General features: G+C 44.5%; 4 protein-coding genes across 5 annotated transcripts; 2 read left to right on the forward strand and 2 right to left on the reverse strand.

Annotated features, from left to right (window-relative positions):
- Positions 3,739-5,501, forward strand: LOC110431744. 2 transcript variants are annotated; one of them, XM_021451232.1, is made up of 2 exons: positions 3,739-4,115; positions 4,360-5,501. In XM_021451232.1, the coding sequence occupies exons 1-2, from the start codon at positions 3,863-3,865 to the stop codon at positions 5,334-5,336; spliced, it is 1,230 nt and encodes a 409-aa protein (XP_021306907.1). In that variant the 5' UTR covers positions 3,739-3,862; the 3' UTR covers positions 5,337-5,501. The 2 variants fall into 2 exon arrangements, with proteins under 2 accessions (XP_021306907.1, XP_021306908.1); XM_021451233.1 differs by having other exon boundaries at positions 3,767-4,115; positions 4,378-5,501.
- On the reverse strand, positions 15,425-18,654 carry LOC8061148 (pentatricopeptide repeat-containing protein At5g08510). Its single transcript, XM_002466222.2, has 2 exons — positions 16,516-18,654; positions 15,425-15,980 (listed from the first exon to the last, which is right to left on the reverse strand). The coding sequence occupies exon 1, from the start codon at positions 18,599-18,601 to the stop codon at positions 16,844-16,846; it is 1,758 nt and encodes a 585-aa protein (XP_002466267.2). The 5' UTR covers positions 18,602-18,654; the 3' UTR covers positions 15,425-15,980; positions 16,516-16,843.
- On the forward strand, positions 15,787-16,817 carry LOC110431734. The gene is made up of 4 exons (XM_021451191.1): positions 15,787-15,811; positions 15,898-15,978; positions 16,514-16,659; positions 16,800-16,817. The coding sequence occupies exons 1-4, from the start codon at positions 15,787-15,789 to the stop codon at positions 16,815-16,817; spliced, it is 270 nt and encodes an 89-aa protein (XP_021306866.1).
- LOC8081228 (LEAF RUST 10 DISEASE-RESISTANCE LOCUS RECEPTOR-LIKE PROTEIN KINASE-like 1.5) lies at positions 20,857-22,179 on the reverse strand. The gene has a single exon (XM_002466223.2). The coding sequence runs from the start codon at positions 22,177-22,179 to the stop codon at positions 20,857-20,859; it is 1,323 nt and encodes a 440-aa protein (XP_002466268.1).

Consider the following 22,586-nt stretch of genomic DNA (forward strand, 5'->3'; position numbering starts at 1 on the left):
ATCAAAACCTTGTTTACTTTCTAAAAATATTATAAAAATTTTATATTAATTTTAGAAATATATATAGAACATTAAATATAGATAAAAGAAATAACTAATATATAATTAACCTATAATTTGTATAGTTAAAAGAAATAATTAATTATACAGTTAATCTATAATTTAGAAGATAAATCTTTTAAACTAAACAAGGCCGAAGCTCGACTCCGGAACCTGCATGCATACAGCCAGGTACACACACTAGTAAACACACATACACAGCGCTCTCTTGGTTGGACCCGTGACCGTGAGCATGGCGAAGCTCTGTAGCAGCAGCAGCTCTGTAGAAGATAAACGCCAGATGCTTGTACAATACAAATTAGGAACTGAAACTATTGATTTAATCCTACAGATGGAGCAAAGTGTTTGTCAAAAGATTCTGATTCTATTATGGGTTTGGTGGTCAGCGAGAAATATAGCTAATAGAGAGGAGAAAATGGCTTATGAAGCAGATATTTGCAGCTCTGTCATGTACCATTTGAGGGTCTGTGAGAAGCTTCAGGACCAACAAAAACTAGCAAGACAACATCTTGCGGAACATGCATGAAGCATTATATATATATATATATATATATATATAAACAAAAACTAATTACACAGTTTACCTATAAATCGCAAGATAAATTTTTTGAGCTTAGTTAGTCCATGATTGGATAATTTTTGTTAAATAAAAACGAAAGTGCTACAGTGCCAAAAACTCAAAATTTTGGAAACTGAACATGGCCTTAAGGTTAGCTGGATCCCTCCACCTGAAGAATTTTATAAAATTAATATTGATGCCTCCTTTCATGTTAAGGATGGCCATGGTGGCTGGGGTTTTGTTATCCGTAACTAGGGATGAAAATGGTACGGATATTTTCCAACCGTATTCAAGACCGAATTCGTGTAGAGGGGTTTAGATCTGTCCGTATCCGAGTCCGAATATTCAACATCCGATATCGTATCCGTATCTGAATACTTAAATCATATATTTATGATGTCGACATCCAATCATATCTTATCCGACATGATTGACATTATCTGTATTTGAATCAGAATCCGACCAAAAATATGAAAACAAATATGATATCGGTGATATCCGTCCGTATCCGATCCGTTTTCATCCCTATCCGTAACCATGAAGGAGCTGTGGTGCAGACGGGCGCAGGAAGTCTTGGAAGGATTTCCAGTCCCCTACATGCTGAAACTTTAGCAAAGTGTTGAAAGGGCTATTCTACTTGGAATGAACCGTGTTATCTTAGAGATGGATGCAGCCATTATTGGTGATGCTCTCAGAACAACAACTTGGGATAGGAGTCCATATGGTTGCTTATTTAGACAAATTAGAGATTTAATGCAATATGAATTTAATGTTTGTGTAATCTATGTTTGTAATAGAAGCTACAATCAATTGGCACACTGTCTAGCTGCCTACGGTGTATGTATGGAGGGTGCCGAAGATTGTATGTTTAAATCATGCACCAGACTTTATATCTTATTTGGTCTCTGGTGATATGCCTAGAGCCAATGTTTAATGAAAATGTTCTTTTCCGTGATCCAAAAAACACTCTTTATTGGCTCACCAGTCCTAAGATAATCTTCTTTTACTTACCGATGAAATTTGTTCGGTGGAGAATGTGATTGAGCCGCACCTGCCCAGGTGCATGGTCCTATCGACACGACACCTTCGGCTCCCCCTCCCTATAATCACTATTCCCCGCTAGGGCTCGTCGAATCGGTTGGCAAAGGTTTTGCATGCTCCCTCTAAAAAAAGTGTCGTTTTTAATTTTTAAATATTTTATTTGATCATTTATTTTATTCAAGTTTTTTGTCCAAATATCATTTTTTGTTATAACTTATTTTATCATTATACTTTAATATTTATTTATTTATTTATTTTAAAATTTATAGAAAAATTTTGAATAAGACGAACGGTATGTCTAAAAGTAAAAAACATCATTCTCTTTAAGATGAAGGGAGTAGAACAATAGCTATATGCCTCGTACTAGAAAGGATGTCGAAGTTTTTTTTCGCGTGAGTTTCTATTTTAGGGATTGGTTAAATTATGAATTATCTATTTTTACCAACTCTTTTGGAATTATGTTCTAAGTTAGGATGTTTAGATCCTCTAGCTAACAGATACATTTAAACTTTAGCTGTGTTTAACTAGGTTAAAATAGTTAAACTTAGCTAAACGTGAACCTTTTAAATCTCTAGCAGTTAAATTTAGTTAGTGGATCTAAACATGCCTGGACGTTCCATCATACAAAGACGAACTCCATTGCCTGTGGTATACACGCCGATCCAACCAGCTTTATTGGTGATGGGAAGTGCAACGCTGTGAGAGCATCATTTTAGGCGGTTTAATTCGTCAAAAGAAATTTATAGATATTGTCAGAACAAGTTTTTAAATACAAATAAAAAAACAAATTATATAGTTTAGCTGAAAATTGCGAGACAAATTTATTAAATCTAATTAATCCATCATTAGCACACACGTGGTTACTTGAGTAGTTTCGACTAATTATAAACTAATTAGATTTAAAAGATTCATTTCGTAATTTACAACGAAACTATATAATTAGTTTTTAATCTATTTAATGCTCTATATATATTAAAGATTTGATGGGTAGGTGATTTTTTTTTTTGCCTTTAGGCCCTGTTTAGTTCCCCACCCAAAATTTTTTCATCCATCCCATCGAATCTTTGGACACATACATGGAACATTAAATGTAGATAAAAAAATAAACTAATTACACAGTTTAGTTAAGAATCACGAGACGAATCTTTTAAGCCTAGTTACTCCATGATTAGCCTTAAGTGCTACAGTAACCCACATATGCTAATGACAGATTAATTATGCTTAATAAATTTGTCTTGCAGTTTCCTGACGAGCTATGTAATTTGTTTTTTTATTAGTTTCTAAAAACCCCTCCCGATATCCTTCCGACACATCCAATGTGACACCAAAAAATTTTCATTCCCAATCTAAATCCTGTACCCACGCGCATAACCAAACAGTCCTTTGTGGGATCCATCGTCCATCATGCATAAGCATTAAGCAAGTGGAGCGGTGGACGTTCCATCATACAAAGACGAACTCCATTCCCTGTGGTATACACGCCGATCCAACCAGCTTTATTGGTGATGGGAAGTGCAACGCGGTGAGAGCATCATTTTAGGCCGTTTAATTTGTCAAAAGAAATTTTTAGATATTACACTAGATATATCGAAAAGATGGCAGAAAGAATTTTTAAATATAAATAAAAAAATAAATTATATAGCTCAGCTAAAAATTGTGAGACAAATTTATTAAGTTTAATTAATCTATCATTAACACACACGTGGTTACTTAAGTAGTTTTAACTAATCATAAATTAATTAGACTTAAAAAATAATTTACAACGAAACTATATAATTAATTTTTAATCTATATTTAATGCTCTATATATATTAAAGATTTGATGGGGTAGTGATTTTTTTTTGCCTTTATTCGTGATGGGAAGTGCAACGCGGTAAGTTACGACAAGAGAGCGTGTTTAGATCCTGTACCCACGCGCATAACCAAACAGTCCTTTGTGGGATCCATCGTCCATCATGCATAAGCAAGTGGGAGCGGTGGAGCCCGCGTCTCGCGGCGTCGTCGATGCATCCGGCTCCGGAGCCACATCGCTCGGCACTTGCATCGCATCGACCGCGTTAGCTCGGCATCCATAAATTGGGCCTCGGGTTTCTCTGCCTCACTCATCCAAGCTCGACTCCGGAACCTGCATGCATACAGGTACACAAACACAACACACACACATACACTTCGTTGGTGGTTGTTGGATCCGTGACCGTGAGCATGGCGGTGCTCTGTAGCAGCAGCTGCTGCAGCAGACCACTACTGCAAGGGATGCTCCTGCTTGCCGTCCTCCTCCTTGCTTCCATCCAAGCTGGTCCGGTCATGGCGGCGTTGGACGCGCAAGAGGTGCAAGCCTTTGGTGACATGTTCCATAAGGCCTTCGACTACGGGGGCAAAAAGTTGGCGACGGAAGTGAGCAGGCGGCCGGGCATGGAGAGATTCGGCAAAGGCTTGAAGACGGGGTTCACCGTCGGTAAGGCCTTGTTTAGTTTGTCAAAAATTTTGCAAAATTTTTCAGATTCCCCGTCACGTCGAATCTTTAGACGTATGCATGGAGTATTAAATATAGATAAAAATAAAAACTAATTACACAGTTTGGTCGAAATTGACGCGACGAATCTTTTGAGCCTAGTTAGTTTATAATTGGATAATATTTGTCAAATACAAACGAAAGTGCTACTATTTCTATTTTGTAAAAAATTTTGGAAATAAACAAGGCTTAAGTACGAGCGCAGACCGCAGAGCACATGGAATGATGGACAAGCACCAAAACACCGGCATGCCGTACGTCGTCGACACCATCGCCACCGCCACCGGTCTCAGGCTCAAGGTCGTCACGGTTGACATCACCGCCACGCCCGTCGCGAGGACCGGCTTATGCGGCACCGGCACGGCGGTGGCGGCCGGTGGTACTGGTACGCAGATCATCCGGCTGCTCGGGAGCAGTGAGGGTGAGGCCGTTCTCCTCGCCAGACCCTTTGCTGGGACGCTCCAGTACTGCGCCGGACCTCAAGGGGCCGTGCTGGGACTCGGCCGGGGCGGCGAGCTGTCCAGGAACTTGCGCACGTTCTCCTACGTGACGAGCACAGGCAACACGGTCGTCTGGTTCCCGCAGCCGCAGGTAGCTGGTACTACTGGTGCTAGTAGTATTACTCTGGTTCCCAGCAAGTACCCCAACGACGGCCGCTACTACGTCCGGATGACGGGAATACGGGTCGGCGACCAGCAGCCTATCGTGCCAACCTCGACGGCGTTCAACCTCGGCCGACCGCCGCCGCCGCCGTTGTACCTGTACCTGAGCACCACCCAGCCCAACACCTACATCGAGAGCAACCTGTACGATCGCCTCAGGAACGCCATCATTCAGCAGATGGGGAACCCGTGGGCCACGCCGACGTCGTCCTCCCAGCTCACCGCCGGCAAGCTGTGCTACGCGGCTGCGGCCGCGTCGTCGCTCCCGCGCATCGCAATTCTCCTCGCCAACAATAACGGCGACACGACGATGGAGCTGGGGCTAAGCGGCGCGGCGGCCTGGTACCCAGAGCCCACCACCTCCAGGTTCTGCTTGGGAATCCTGCCTGCTACGACGGAAGAGCCCGTCCTAGGCAGCATGATCCAGAGCGGCAATATCATGACCATCGATCTCATGGCCGCCGGTGGCCAGGGTACACTTACGTTCGAGGCATATAGATAAGCTGTGTGTCTACTACTACGCACTGCATGCCCTTTATTTCGCTGTGGCATTTCATGTCGTTACTACCCCTACTCTCTTGTCATCAATAAAATAATGCGTGAAGGACTTGTTCAGTTGTGTGGTTCAGATGTACTTGTATTATTATTTCAGGGGTGTTTTTTTTAATACTGATATACGCCTGTATTGTTGTTAGCCTTGACGTTACTGTTTCAGTGACATGTCATCATCTAGTAAAAATCACTAGCCGGATGCGTAAGGCCACACCCCCCAACACGCTTCCACCTATTGCCACTGCCACCCCAATGCAAGAGGTCCGGATCACTACGAGACAACGAGTACGAGCTGTGGACTGGTTCCGCTGCGGGGGCGTCCGAGAGCCTGCAGCTGCAGGGCAGCGCAGCTATTGCTTGGTCCGACAAGATACAAAATCACTATGTATGGCTTGCCTTTAATTTGTGGAACCTGTGATCTGAAAATTATCTAAATGCTAGGTTCAGGCAGCAAAATGGTACTTCTACATTGGCTTTGTTTAGTCATACGGCACGATTTTTACTGGCCTGATCACTCAAAATCTCATGCAAACCAAGAAGCCCGTGACCAAATGCGCCAAATGGCTCAAGCTTCAGTAGTTCAGTGGACAAGTATATATAACGAAGATCACACCATCTTTTGGGGGTTTGCTCTCTTCCCCTCCCACCATCTGCCTATTGAGTAGTGTACGTGTACCTGTGTGTCTTGTTTTCTTATTCCTGTAACATTTGTTTACCTGATCTATACTTGTTTTAGGATCTCGCATATGAACTCAAAGATGTTTTGAACTTCAACTCAATTTCTGAGCACGAGTCATGCTACTATATCATCTCAATTTCAGTACAAATTCTAAAGCAGCCAATGATTCAGAGAGCAGCACCAGCAACATATTCTTTGCGGAAGTCAAACTTCTTAAAAAAAGGGAAACATAGATAATTGCTTATCTGCTGTTTCTGCACAGTCGATTCAAATTAATAATGGTATTACGTACTCTCTTATCCTAAAGCTAAGTATTGTTGAGATACATTTTGTGGCTCGCTCTGTATATATATAGACCCTGCTTGTGTTCCTTATTATTATGGTCTGTTTGGTCCCCTTGCTAAATTTTAGCTAGGTGACTAATGGAACTAAACTATTTTAGCTAACTAAAATTTAGCAAGGGGAACCAAACAGGGCTTACAATCCTGACAAGTTTGATACGATTGAATTAGCTGCTGGTCACTTGGATCCGCGCACTCAGTCTCAATTTAGTGGATTTATGAGAGAGGGATTTCCATGGCTCTGAAGATGAAGACAGATATGTATGATATGATTTATCTCTTTGGCAAGAATTAATGTGCTATGTTGCTTCAGTACTAGTTTTGTTCATGTTTCCCTGACAGCTGATAGATGCAGAGGCTACAACGGGTCTCTTTACCCCGTGTCTATAAGACTATAACGAACATTTTGCGAAAAACACCCTGACGAAGCTTGGAGACGGAGCTTGCGTCGCCTCGCGAGAGGACGGGGCCGCTCGTGCTCCGAGGTCAGTCGACAGCTTCAGCACCACTGTATGCGTCGCCTCCAGCAGTCGACGGCGCGTGGATCGATCTCGTACATCCACGGATCTGATGGCTCCAAAATTGCTCGATGGAGGGGCTCATCATGGGTGCCACATAGGTGGAGGAGCCGACGGCGGTGTAGGCACGGGCTGCGGAGGGGCGGGTCACAGTGAAGATTGATGGGGCGGCGCATTGGTCGAGTTTGGCAAGGACGCAGCAGCTTGTTCCATCCTCGCTAGTTGTGTTGCGGGCGTCGTCGGGATGCCCTGCGCAAGACGCTTCCCGTCCACCGTGCTGGTTCGCCGCACGCGAACTGCTGCCAAGACGCCGCGCGCAAGCCGCCGCAGGGCCGCCTCACTCTGAAATAGCTGGCCTCGCGTGCTCTGCGAACCTAACGGTGCTCTCTGTTTTTGGTCAAGAAGCAAAAAGGGAGAAACTTGCCATGTTGCCTTTCTACTTTGCTGATTTGAGAGTGATAAAACTCCCATGGTTTCGTCATTGTCACATTGCCTATTCTCCGCTGATCTGCAATTTAAGTCCGGCCTATTCGTCTTTATGAAAAGATTGGAATTGGTTGTTATGCACACGACAGAGCCTATTTTTATTTGATTTTTTTGTCCATTATCAAGTGCTCGCCTGCCTCTTTTGAAAATACTGCTACCTGTTATAGATCTGATTGTACACTTTTTCAGTTATCTCATATATGCATTTTTTTTTGAAAAAATAGTAGCTTTTTTTTAAAAATAATTGTAATTATGTTCATCTTATTTATATTTGATCTGTTTCTATCAAATAGCCACACAATGGTATGCAAAGATTATTTATAGTTGATCCTATCTACATGTGAAACATTAAATAGCTTAGAGACAAACCTGTGTCTGTGGGTTGTATGACATGTCTTTATATCTGTTTGTATGATATAATCGATGTGTTTAGAGACAGACTCTCGTCTGTGGGTTGTACATGCCCTAAGAAGAGTCTACAAGGTATAACATGTGCTGTTTTCTTGTACAATAAGGCCTTGTTTAGATGTGAAAAAAAATGGATTTCGCTACTGTAGCAATTTCATTTGTTTGTGGTAAATATTGTCCAATCATAGACTAACTAAGGTCAAAAGATTCGTCTCGAGATTTATAGTCAAACTGCGTGATTAGTTTTTATTTTTGTCTACATTTAATGCTTCATGCATGTGCCACAAGATTCGATTTGACAGGGAATTTTGAAAACTTTTTGGATTTCGGGGTGAAGTAAACAAGGCCTAAATACCATTTGCATGACTTATGACATGATGTTGGTACTTGAGCCAATTATAATTTCTTGCTAATGTATTTAGGGTATGTACAACTCAGAGTCTATCTCTAAGCGTCTCCATCATACAGACGGGTATAAAGACATATCACACAATCCATAGACTATCTCATTGTCTGCAAGCTATTTAATACTTTGTATATAGATAGGATTAACTATAAATTGATCTTTGTATACCATTGTGTTGCTATTTGATTTAAATATATCAAGCAATAAAAAAACAGTGGAGCACTAGTGACAAGCATGGACAATGTGACTGACACTAATGGAGCACTACGCATGGATCCTGATGGCTCTATTCACATTTAGAAAAACACAGCACATTCTGAAGATAGCATATCAAGTTCACATTCAGAAATTAGCAGTGAACAATAATTAGCTAACAGCTAGCATCGTCATGGCTTGTTCACGTTCAGAAAAACGCAGCAGTTCAGAAGATAGGATCAAGTTCAAATTCGAAAATAGCAGCACACAGGTTCACTACTAGCTCAAAAAAACAAATTTGGTCATTTAAACCCCAACAGATTGTAAACTCGCTCGCAAGAGGAAACTAGCAAGAATCAACAGTCGAAACGAAAGCAGACAAAGAATCCTGGAGACCAGCCCGAGGTGTTGCTCACACGCGTGGCTCGCGGTGCACGGGTCGGAGCGGCGGAGCTCGACTGCGCGGCTTGCTGCGGCCGTGGCGGAGCTCACCCGTGCCCAGCCGTTGGCGCAGCGGAGCTTGACCGCGCTTCTCGCGACGACCGGGGCGGAGGTTATCACACGCAGCCTGCAGCGCAGCTCGCGGCGGCCGCAGCGGAGGTCGACCGTGTGCGACTCACAGCGGTAGGGCTCGCAACATCCTCCTGCACGCACTAGATTCTGTATGCACCCGGCGGGATCCCGCCTCCATCGTGGAATCGAGAAGACGACTCCTACAACGCAGCTCTAGCCGGCGATTCGGCCTCAGGGGCCCTCGCCGTCGCCTCATGAGACGACGGAACGACCGTCTCCATGCCAGACAGGGGTCTTTTTTGCAAAAACAGCAACACAGAGACAGATGAAGAGACGGAGTTGTACATACCCTTTGGGGCTTGATGACCCACGTGTTATTGAGAGGCTATTCACGCTCCCTCCCGGCGTAACTATATATATGTGGAGTGCAAGGCACTGGAGTTGAGCCGAGCCAATTTATGTTAATATGCAAGACCAGCTTGTAATTTCGTGAAGGTTAGACATCTTGGGGATAGCAATAAATAATTGTTGGCTGAGATACTGAAACTACTGACCTATCTATAATTTATAATATATATATAATCTATAATTCTTATAAAGCAAAAACTCTACTATTTATTTCTCTTGACATGCAAAACGTCCACCTCAGCAGTCTATTATCATTTGTCACTATCAATTTCTTTTGGCATACAAGGTGTTCATTTCAACAATCTATTATCATTTGTATTAAAGTTCACTATCACAAGAATTATGACATTCACATTAGCGAGACACATCATCAACTATAGATACAATTTTCATATTATACTAATAAAAAAGTTATATATTTATATTTCTTCTTTATACCGGCGGCAACGCGCGTGCGGAGAATTCTTCTAGTTTATAACATGCCAAAGTACATTGTGATACAAGTTCACTCTTCTTAGATTACAGGAATACGTTTATGATGAGGCTAAGTATTTAGCACGACCTTGCTATTCGTACATGCCTGTGTTTTGTGTCATGCTGTGGGCTCGTCCTCGGTGGTTGTTGCGGACCGTCAGACCATCTTGATCTTAGCAGTGCACTGAGGAATCCTGTCCACCAACCACGTGTGATACGGTAAGAGATGAGCCAGGGCTGGCCATGTGTAGCCATGGACAATGGGGGCTGCTACAGTCCGCCCATTCGGACCGGGGCCACCGTCCGGCAGCTTCCCGCCTATTTTTCCCGCCGCGTATCACATGCAAATTTAATTAGCAGCTGGCAGAGGTAGCCTACGGTAGACAGAGGTAGCATGCATAAAGCTAAAGTTGTCATATCTAGCTGGCCCACCACAATCAATTCAGCCTTCAGCTCATGCACGTGATTTTTAACGAAACAAAAAAAAAGTCATAACTACTAAACCAAATATTAAAATTAAATTTCGATTTGACCATCGAGTTCCTTACAATAAATCCTTCAAAACAAGATCTCACATGAATATATTTAGATAACTTTTTTTAACGAACATTAATTTTATAAAGATAGAACATTTTTATTTATTTATCAGAAATGATGTTCTAAGTTCAAAAAAATAATGTTCTATCTTTGTAAGAAGAGTGTTTGTGGGGGTATAAACCCCTATACCCTCATGGGCCTATATGGGCCGCACCATCAGAGGTGGCTCGGCCCACAGGATGAAGACGTGCGGCGCACGACTGGTCGGCGTGCACCGCAAGGCTACAAGATTTTGTACCAAATAGGATACTTTGCTTGTAATTCTGTCCCTCCAGGATATATAAGGAGGGGCAGGGGTCCCCTAGAGGACAGACCATAGATCATACAGATTATCTCTCAACACAATCCAATACAACCAGACGCAGGACGTAGGTATTACGCCAACTCGGCGGCCGAACCTGGATAAAAAGCTTGTCCGTGTCTTGCGTCACCATCGAGTTCGTAGTTTGCGCACCGTCTACCGATAAACTACTACCGTGGGTATACCCCAAGGTAGACTGCCGACCAGCTTTCGTCGACAGTGGCGCGCCAGGTAGGGGGTGTGCGTGCAACTTTCCCGACGAACGAGATGGTCATTATCCCCGACTTTGTGGCCATGGCGGGCGACTTCACGTTCACCGTCAGCTTCAACAGCTTCACCGCCACGACCAGGGAGGAGGTGTAGATCCGATCTGCGCCAATCACTTCTTCATCGACGTCGGCGGCGGCTTCAACCACGCTGGCTACGACTCCAACTACTCCAGCAACGTCTCCGACCACGCCGACAACGCGTCACCCGCTTCTCTGCTACAAAGGGAGGCAGATCGACGACACCGACCTGCTCAGGCAATCGACCAAGTTGTGTGGCCTACTTGCTCTGACCACGAGTCGCAATAATAATCGCCGCGAAGAACGGCGCTACGACAGCCGCGACCACCATCACGACAACAAGTCAAGCAACTCTCCCGACCAGACTTTCGTCCAAAGATAAGTACAATTCTAATATTTTATTTATTTTTGGCATAATATTTTTAAGATTATTATTCTTCAAAACAACTTTTTTAGCCGACTAGTTTTTTCTCCTACACGAGCTTTCCAGAGCCGGTACTGTCTCCGACTCCTCCCTACACGTGCACGAGATCCGCCCTCTGCGTTCCGGGTGGTCGGCAGTAGCTCTCTGGCGAGGCTGTCAATCCCACGCGTGTCTCGGTTCCGCACCTCATGCTGATTGTTGGCTAGACCAGAGCTGGTACAAGCTCTAGGATGAATTAACTACTTGTGCTAATTTTATAACAAAAAATCTAAAACTTATCTCAGTACTGATTTTTATCTAAAGTTTATTTATACATCATGTACTACCTATTCTTTATATTTATTTTTCAGGGGTTTGGCCCAGTCGACAAGCTACGCTCGGGGACTCGTCGACTATTCCCTACGCTGTGCCCGGGGACTGCTCCGACCACCGAGCACGTTTACGTTCCCAACCACGCTCTGGGACTTGTCGACTACTCTCTATGCTGTGCTCGAAGACTGTGCCGACCACCGAGCACGTTTACGTTCCCAACCATGCTCGGGGACTTGTCCACCGGTCCCTACGACGTGCTCAGGGACTGTGCCGACCACCGAGCACTATACGCTCGGGGACTGGTCGACCGCTCACCAATTTAAGAACTTGGGGACTGCACCGACCACCGAGCATTATACGCTCGGGGACTGGTCGACCAGCCCACCAATTTGAGAGTTTTGGGACTGTACCGACCACCGAGCACTATACGCTCGGGGACTGGTCGACCAGCCCACCAATTTGAGAATTCGGGGACTGTACCGACCACCGAGCGTTATATGCTCGGGGACTGGTCGATTAGTCTATTCAATTGCAGACGGACTGGTAAATTCAATTTTTTAGACCTTGCTACAAGGCTCATACTTCGCCTTCCAGCAAGCTCGGGGACTACATTGGTACGATGCATCTGGCGATGCATCTCAGTTTCAGAATTTCTTTGAGGACTTTTCTTTTGACCCTGGCACCACGTGCCTACGTCACCTACTACCAGGCTCGGGGACTAAGTGGGCACACTTCACCTTGCGGTGAATATGCTTGCTTTTTGAAAGACTATACTTTTCAGAAAAGTAAAGTGGGCACACTTCACCAGGAAAGAAATCTTTTTTGATTAAGAGCACCATGTATTCTTCGAACAACCTGCTTCTTCGATGTCAATGTTGATCAACTGTCTTTTGAGTTGGTCAAAATACCGTTGCAACTGTTTGGGCGACTTTCCTGCTTATTGAAGACGTCAAGCCTCACTGATCGAAGAAGCTCAAGACGGCGTGTTACATCACAATACATGGTGCTCGGGGACTAGCTGTGGGGGTATAAACCTCTATACCCTCATGGGCCTATATGGGCCGCACCATCAGAGGTGGCTCGGCCCACAGGATGAAGACGTGCGGCGCACGACTGGTCGGCGTGCACCGCAAGGCTACAAGATTTTGTACCAAATAGGATACTTTGCTTGTAATTATGTCCCTCCAGGATATATAAGGAGGGGCAGGGGTCCCCTAGAGGACAGACCATAGATCATACAGATTATCTCTCAACACAATCCAATACAACCAGACGCAGGACGTAGGTATTACGCCAACTCGGCGGCCGAACCTGGATAAAAAGCTTGTCCGTGTCTTGCGTCACCATCGAGTTCGTAGTTTGCGCACCGTCTACCGATAAACTACTACCGTGGGTATACCCCAAGGTAGACTGCCGACCAGCTTTCGTCGACAGTGTTCGTTCATAAAACTGGTATTATAATATACATAAAAATAAATATATAATAACATAAATAAAAATAATAAAATGTAGAGCAAAAACATAAGACAAAAAAATAAAACATGTTATAGAAAAAAATTAAAATAATATCACATAGATGCTTTTTAAACATCCTAAAAATATGCTATAGAACACCACATGTATACTAAACGAACATTGTTAGAAATACCATAGAACATCATTTAATGCATTATAGAACATCACATATATATTATGTGAACACTAATAAAATACATCACATAACAACATATGTGTAGTAAGTGAACATCACTAAATATATCATAGAACATTACTAAATAAAATATAGAACATCACGTATATTATGTGAACATTACTAAATACATCATAGAAAATAAAAATGTATATTAAGTGAACATCACTAGATATATCATAGAACATTACTAAATAAAATAAGAACATCGCATATATATTAAGTGAACATCACTAGATATATCATAGAACATTACTAAATACAATATAGAACATCGCATATATATTACGTGAATATCACTAAATACATACCACAGTATTATATGTTTAGTATGTGAACATAAAAAACACCATAGAACATCTCGTTTATAATTATTAGTAAAGAAACAAAGAACATTACATGCACAACATGCGAGCATCAAAATAATAAGAAAATAAAAAAATAAAAGAAACATAAAATATAAAAAGTTAAAAGAGTATTAAAAAACATAAAACAAAAAAATAGTGAAGCATGAAAATATAAAATAAATGAAAAGGAAAAACTATAGAAAACATTAAGTAAAAAGAGAAAAAGAGAGAAAAAAGAATAAACATAAAAACAAAATTAAATGAAGTAAACAAAAAAAGAAATATGAAAACATAAAAAAAATCACATGAAACAAAAATAATAAATTGAAGCAAGGAAAGAAAAATAATAAGAAAAGGAAAGGAAAGAAAATAAAAAGCAAAAGAAAAAAATAAAGATAAACAATTTAAAAAATGAAAAGAATAATAAAAACACATAAAACAAAAAAAAATAAATTAAGCACAAAAAGGAAATAAAAAGAAAAAAATAAATGAAGCACAAAAAGAAAAAAAAAACAAAAAAAGAAAATGGCACTTCGCCCATACGCCGAAAAACATAGGTTAGCCCATCGCCCGTGGACGGCGGTCGCGAGACGGCAACAACAGTTTGTGGAGACACAAGGGCTAAATATAGTATAAATAAAGAATAATAATAATAAATTGAATGAAATAAATACAAAAAATAATATCGATCCACGCGTTTGTATGTAGATTTTTTAGTTTTTCTCTATATGTAACTAATATCAGTCTACTAAAAGGATTGAACAACTACTACCCAACAGGATCATCCAGAGGCATTTGTTGTGCTTCCACCGCATGCATACCGCAAAAAACGATCCAATAAATACCTTCATAACTAACGCTATATTAATGTGTTGGTAAATAAAACAAAAAAAATAATAATGAAGAAAGGAAATAGAAAGTAATAAGAAAATAAAATAAAATAAAATAAATAAATTGAAGCAGAAAAAGGAATAGAAAAATAAATAAAGAAAATAAAAAAGTAAAAAATAAAGATAAAATAAACATAGTAAAATAAAAATAAGATAAACAAAAAAAGTAAAAGTAAAATCAAATTGAAGCTATAAAAAGAAAATAAGAAAAAAAAAAGAACAGAAACAAAAAAATAAAGAAAATAAAAATACCAAGAAAAAAGGAAAAGAAACATAAAGAAAAAGAAAAAAAAGAAAACTAGACAACAGCGAATGAGAGGGAAAAAATAATAAAGAAAAAGAAAAGAAGATAAAATAAGGAAAAAAGAAAAAATAGGAAACAAAAAGGAAAACATACGCACCTGATGAAAACCGTCGCCCGTACATGCGAGTAGCAGCTGCTCGCGTCCACACGCGGGAACATCGCGCGGGAATCAGGACCGAGACTCCCGTCCGAACGTTCGGACGGGAAGAATCCCGCAATTGAGCTCTACTGGTTAGAGATGTATCAATGTAGTCAATAGTCCATATGCCGCTGCAGTAAGATGCTGCTGGATCACCGTCTGCATAGAGTTCGTGAGACAATTCATTGAGCACGTTTGAGTTAAGTAACGCACCATTGTTTGGATAACAAATTCCTGCGGGTGGCGCCCTGCGTAAAGCACGTAAATATTGAGTGTATTGATCATCAAATTCCTATGCAAAGGCTGGGAGAACCGCACAGAAGACAATAGCAGGTCCTTTGTTTTCTTGCATGTGATGGTCCATACCTCAACCTTTTTTAGGGCAAACGCAAACGTATTTTTGTTGATTATAAGAGGGCAAGTTGCAGTTAGGTTCTACTAGATGGACAATACAATTAGGTATTTGGCTTAATCAAACAGCTGTATGAACAGTCCTAGCTAATTGGCTAACAAATGCACCATATAATTTCACTCGAGGTTCACTTGATGCATCTCCACTTTCTGAAGAACACGCATCACCTCCATACCTTCCTCGACATGCATATGCATGAAAGATAATCTCAGATCTACCATATTTTGAAGTCTTCAGAGCATTCACCACTCAGAGAGCAATTCGATTCAATGATCATCGGCAAATGGACCCATTGTGATACAACACAAAGTGCTATCCATGCTCAGCTTCCAGCTTCTGAAAGACTTGACCAGTTGAATAAAACACGCCATGCTGGAAAGCATACAACACCTGCCAAAATACCAATTCTAGCATCTCCAGTTTGCTCAACAAATTAACCTTGAAGTGCTTCTCTCTGATACACCTGCATTGCAATTTATATCAGCTATATATTCCATGAAAAGAAAGTTTGCATCTGTTACTTGTTAGTTACACATAACCGCCACCTAGGATTACATGAATGCCAGCATTGCAGAGAATTGTATGAAATGTATCACTGCAGGGTTACATGATCGTACTGAATTATAGAATTTTCATTTGTTTTCATTTGAAGTAACTCGAAGAAGCCATTCTAACATGAAGACAATCTCCAAGGGGACTAATCAACTAACAATTTCATTTGTTTCAAAATAATTCCATTATCTAGATCATAAAAATGCTTTATATATGTATGGAAGGAGGTTCAAAGCCAGGCTGCCAGGCTAAATATCAGCTTTTCTAAATTATAACTGAGAAATATCCACTATACTCTAGTTCTATTTGTATACCTATGTAGATTGTCAGAGAGAGAGAGAGAGAGAAGGGTAATAATCAAGATGGGACGCCAGAATAAATCAAATAACTTGGTAGCCATTAGAAACAAAGCAAAATAGTAATGTGGTGCATTTCCATCCATGTACCTCTTGTCCACTGACATACAAAGCTGCAGCACAATCACAATTGGTGCTATGCCTCCACTAGCTTCAATTGTTAGTACAACTTCCAGCATGGTCAACCTGAACAGATTTTTGTCAGCATGTTGTCATTCACTCTGGTCCCTAATGGTAACCTCCTTCAATTCTTACCAACATGGCCAGGTTCAGACCTCCACAGGCTAATTGAAAGCACAAAGGTCAGTTAATCTACCAGTGAAGGGACTGAAGGCCCATGAAACTTGTAACTACATGCTAACATTCATTGGCAGAACAAAAACCTCAACTGATGAGGGCATGAGGCATCCACATCCCTTTAGCCAGCATGTGTTTGTGCTTCGACGTTCTCTAGTACAGTGCAAATTTCACCATGCTGAGGATGCTGAAAACTACCAGCAACAAACTCATGCACCTCTCCATCAAGCTCAATTGAGCTACACCCTGGTGTTTTCTTCATCTGCAAGCTGTTCATCTCCCTCCTCTCCCTGGCTAGACTGCTCCAGTCCTGTGCTTTTGCATACAAGCTGGATAGCATCACCTTTGCCCAGGGGTCATCTGGATCTAACCTGGTGAGTTCAGCTGCTGCAATCTCGCCAAGCTCCACGTTGCTGTGAACTTTGCATGCATTCAAGAATGCACCCCAGATTACTGCATTAGGCTTCATCCGCATGGTCCTGATAATGCTGTATGCTTCTTGCAATCGCCCAACACGACCAAGAAGATCAATGACACATCCATAGTGTTCAATTTTGGGTGTGATTGCATACTTCTCTAAAGAGTAGAAGTGGTGAAGGCCTTCATCTACAAGTCCACCATGTGCGCAAGCATTAAGGACCCCAACAAGAGTAACATCATCTGGTCGTATACCATTGTCTTGCATCATGCCAAACATTCTTAGAGCATCAGCTGCCTTACCGTGCATTGCCAGTCCACAAATCACAGTCGTCCAAGAGTACAGATCCCTCTTCCCAGGTGCCTTTTCAAACACCTGAAGGGCTTTTTCAATGCTTCCACATTTGGCGTACATGTCTATCAAGGACCGATCCAATGACCCATCGTCATTCATGCGATTCCTGTCAATGTACGCATGGACCCAAATCCCAGTCTCTAAACAACCTGCACCCGCACAAGCAGCAAGGACAGTGCTAATTGTAGGTCCGTTTGGATGCACCGGACATGAGGATGGCGACATCATCTGACGGAACAGTTCTAGCGCCTCCATAAATCGGCCAATGAGGCAGTACCCGGCAATTATCGTGTTCCATGACACTACATCCCTCTTTGGCATTGCAAGAAACAGCTCATACGCATCTCCAACATTGCTGTGCCTGATATACTGATGCACCATGGCGTTCCACGAAACAGTGCTCTTCACCGGCATCGCATCAAACAACCTCCGGGAGACCAAGAGCTCGCCGTACTCCCCGTACAACCTGATCAGCTCAGTGGAGACGAACACATCCGGGACAATTCCACTTGTCACAATAAGGGCATGCACCATCTTCCCAGGTCTCCTGGCCGCCGCCATCCCCAGAGCTGCAGGGAACGAGCCTGTCCCATGGCACGCCGCGAGCGCGACTGCCAGGGCCACGTTGTCGGGGAGGACGCCGTCCGCGAGCATGTCCCCGAACACGGCGAGCGCCTGGGCCGTCTGCCCGGACGCCGCGTGCGCGCGAGCCATGGCCGTGCGGGTGACGAGGCCCGGGTCGGGCATCTCGTCGAACAGGTCGCGCGCGTGGCGCGGCCTCCCGAGCGCTGCGTAGGCCGACAGCAGCGCCGTGGGGAGGTGCGACCCGGCGTGGAGGAGCCCTTCCTTGAAGAGGAGGCCGTGGATCGCCGCGGCCGCGAGGTGGGCCCTCGGCCCCGCCGCCGGCGAGAGCGACTTGATGAGGCGGAGGAGCGCGGTGGAGGAGAGCGTGAGGGGGTGCATGGGCGATGGCGCGATCCGTGATGCGATGCCACCGGCTGCAGGCCTCGCTGTGGTGTGGGCCTGTGGCTCCAAGAAAAATTCTTTCGAGGAGAGCGGATAGAAAGAAGTCCACTCCCTCAATTTTTGCGAAAGTCTATTTTTCATCTCTGAACTTCAAAACAGGATAAAATACATCCCTTAACTTTTAAAACCATACATATTACGTCCCTAACATGGTTATGAGCGGTTTTGAAGGTAGTTTTGTCTTTTTCATTTTTATTTATTTCCGTTGAATATTTGTAAAATTATAGTAAATCACATAAAATTCATAAAATAGTAAATATAATTTTGTTGGACTCCAGCTAAGTAGATCTACACAGTGAATATATAATATAGTATGTTTTAGTACAAATTTTTTTGTTGTAACTTTAGATCTATGTTTTTCTATAATTAATTCGAATAATTCATAGCTATATGTTGTATGGTCCAATTGTGGTGAATTTTTTATGTTGTGCTAATTATTATATGTTTAAACTATGGTAAAAATTTCATACTCATTAGATAATGTATAACTTAGTTATAGATTTATTAAGATTTAACAAGCATAAACTTGAATAAATCTATAACTAAGTAATACATGATCCAATGAGTATGAAATTTTTACTACAACTCAATCATAGAATAATTAGCCCACTATATAATTTTCATCACAATTGGACCATAGAAACTATAGCTATAATTAGTCTAACTAATTATAGAAAAGCATAAATCTAAAGCTGCATAAAAAAAATTTATATTAAAACATACTATATTATATACTCAATGTGTAGATGTACTCATCTGAAGTCCAACAAAATTGATTTTTCTATTTTATGATTTTTATGTGATTTACCGTGATTTTTCAAAAAATTCAGCCAAAATAAATAAAAAGAAAAAGACAAAACCGCTTTCAAAACCAGGTCAGGGATGTAATGTGCACGGATTTAAAAGTTGAAGGATGTGTTTTATCCGATTTTAGAGTTCAGGGATGAAAATTAGACTTTCGTGAAAGTTGAGGGACCTAAAATGGACTTTTTTCGAGCGGATACACTGATATGGATCAATCACAGCTGGGCCAAGGATGGACTAGCCGTCTCACAAATGGGCTTCGCGCAGTTCGTGCAGTGCAATTTTTTTTGCTAAAAAAAAGTTCGTGCAGTGCACTGGCCCGCCTGTCAGCGACATATGTGTGGGGCCAGTGCTGTTTCGATCGCAATGGCCACGGCAGCCGGCAGGGCCGCAGTGCTGACTTCATGGCGGGCACGGCAGGCGCGTTGGACGGTTCCGACCTGATCGTGTCGACGACTCACGATCACGAGTCTTGTGATGGCAGCAGCCATCAGATGGCACGAGAGCCGCCGACACGATCTTCTGAAGCAAACGGGGACCAGGTCGGCAGGCGTGCGTGCGGCGTACGTGCAGAACGATAGGCTGCACTACAGGCCTGCTGCAGCCCACGGGTCACCGGCGACTCGGACATTCCGTGACGACTGGCAAGCGCACCGCTTGGCAGTTGGCAGCTGAATGCGAGAATTGCCTGAGAAACCGAGGAAATTGGATCGGAGAAATGTAGAGCTTGTAGTTGTAGCCTTGTACAATCCAGTTTCCAAAAGAACTAGTAGACTACACATAACCTGACGAGTCGTGACCGGTGACGACACTAACACAAGGCAGACAGATTTGCCCAATGCTCACGCATATTACAAATTCATCTCACAGAACCAGCACGGCAGATGTGAGATTTCTCCTTAGAGCAACTCCAACACTACCCTATATGCACTTGGCAAATCCTAATTTTTGACAAAACATGGAAAAAGCTCCTCCAACACTACCCTATATGCATTTGGCAAAATAGTATGCTTGGCAAAAAGAGGGCCAACTGGCTCAAATTTAGGAGCGTTGGGAGCGCTTGGCATCCTGCCTACGCGGTGGGACCCACACATTCAGCATGCACGCATGCCTTAAATAGATTGCAACTTTTGCATAAAAGTTCCTCTGATTTTTTTCAGGAATCACAAGATAGTCCAAATTTGCCAAAAAAAATAGCTAACTGTTGGAGAAGCCTCTTTTTTTCACTTGGTATTTGAGCTTTACACTTGGCAAAATCTAAGATTTGCCAAGTGAAGTTTAGGGTAGTGTTGGAGTTGCTCTAACTGAGCTCAACATTGGTCTAATCTTCATGTGCCTTGTTTCGCTTGCAAAAATTCCCTTGGTCGACAGAGTGTTCCTGTTGAGTTCTGAGTTCTTGAATGCCATCGACCATGAGACGATCAGGATGTGATGCTAATTCTTAAGTCAAGATGTCAGCATAGGAGTCAAGATGTCAGGTCAGGATATGCTTAGCTCAATTCCGACGCGGATGGCATTTTGCGCGATCCGATTCAAGAAACCTTGCGGCCGGGAAGGTCGGGGAGCATGGTTTGGATCCTCTTGAGCTCGGCCAGCACCTCCCGGGCGTCAGGCCGGTCGTCCTTGTCCGGCGCCACGCACCGGAACGCCAGCTCCGCCACGGCCTCGACGCTCGCCATCACGGCGGGGCCTTCGCCCAGCACCGGCGGGTCGACGACCTCCCTGAGCTCGCCGACCTGGATCTTGGCCACCACCCAGTCCGCCAGCGTGACGTCCCGCCGCTCCCTGCCCACGTCCACGGGCCTGAGCCCCGTGACGAGCTCCAGCACCACGACGCCGAAGCTGTATACGTCGCTCTTCTCCGTGAGCTGGAACGAGCGGTGGTAGTCCGGGTCCAGGTACCCCGGCGTCCCCTGCGGCGCGGTGCAGCACACGAGCTCGCGGGCGCCCCCCGTGGCGCAGGCGTCCGGCGGCGCGAGGAGCCGGGAGAGGCCGAAGTCGCCGAGGCGTGCCCGCATGTCGGCCTCCACGAAGATGTTGGAGGAGGTGACGTCGCGGTGCACGACGGCGGGCTTGATGCCGAAGTGGAGGTACTCGAGCGCCGACGCGATCTGGGCTGCCATCGCGATGCGAGTCCGCCAGGGGAGCGGCGGGGGCGGCGGCCCTCCCGCGGCGCCAGGACCGACGACACGGCGGTGGAGGTGGTGCGAGAGCGTGCCGTTGGGGACGAAGTCGTAGACGAGGAGGAGCGCGCGCGGGTCGGCGCAGAAGCCGTGGAGGCGGACGAGGTGCGGGTGGCGGAGCGCGGAGAGGATGAGCACCTCGTTGCAGAAGGACTTGGTGATGGTGGCGGAGGCGGAGGGGAACGACGGGGACGGGGACGGCGGGACGTGGAGGCGCTTGACGGCGGCGGGGCGGCCGGAGGGCGGGAGGTACGCGAGGAACACCGTCCCGAAGCCTCCGTCCCCGAGCTTGCGCGCCGCGTCGAAGCCCGCGGTGGCGGCGCGGAGCTGCTCGTAGGTGAAGGACGGGCGGTGGTGGTGGAGCCCGTGCCGGCGGAGGAACGCCGCTGCGCGGGACGCCGCCGAGGAGGACCCCGTCGGCTCCCGCGCCACCGCGCCGCGGGAGCGGAACCGGCGCACCGCGATGGCGGCGCAGAGGTAGAGCAGGAGCAGCACGAGGAGCGACGCGGCGGCGGCGAGCGCCACGGTGGGCACGTTGGTGCCACTGTCGTTGTGCTGCTGCTGCCGCGGCGCCGGCGGGGGCGTGGGGGTGTGCCGGCACGCGGCCGGCGGCGGGAGGCAGGCGGCGGCGAGGAGGAGGAGCAAGAGGAAGCGGAGGAGATGCGGTCGCATTTCGGCGCGGCGAGTAGGCGATCCAGGCCCGCACGGGCGAGAGCGAGAAGCTAGCGGCGGGCGTCAGCGAGATGCGCGAGAAGAGGGAAGGAGATGTCGGATGCCAAGGCAAGACGCGGCCGCGCAAGGCTACTCCAGCTCCACTACGCAGGCGTGTGCTGTGCGACGCCTCTCGCTTTCACATCATCACATGGCCGGTGGGCCAGGCGAGAGTGACCGGGGGATCCCTCCGCTTTCGTCACTTCAGGGTATCCTTGTTTGGAATGCTGAAAACACCTCCCACAGCACTAATCCAGGGCCTTGTTTAGTTCCCAAAAAATTTTGCAAAATTTTTCAGATTCCCCGTCACATCGAATCTTCAGACGCATGCATGGAATATTAAATATAGACGAAAATAAAAACTAATT

The sequence above is a fragment of the Sorghum bicolor genome, chromosome 1 (assembly GCF_000003195.3).
Source record: "Sorghum bicolor cultivar BTx623 chromosome 1, Sorghum_bicolor_NCBIv3, whole genome shotgun sequence".
NCBI classification, from domain to species: domain Eukaryota; kingdom Viridiplantae; phylum Streptophyta; class Magnoliopsida; order Poales; family Poaceae; genus Sorghum; species Sorghum bicolor.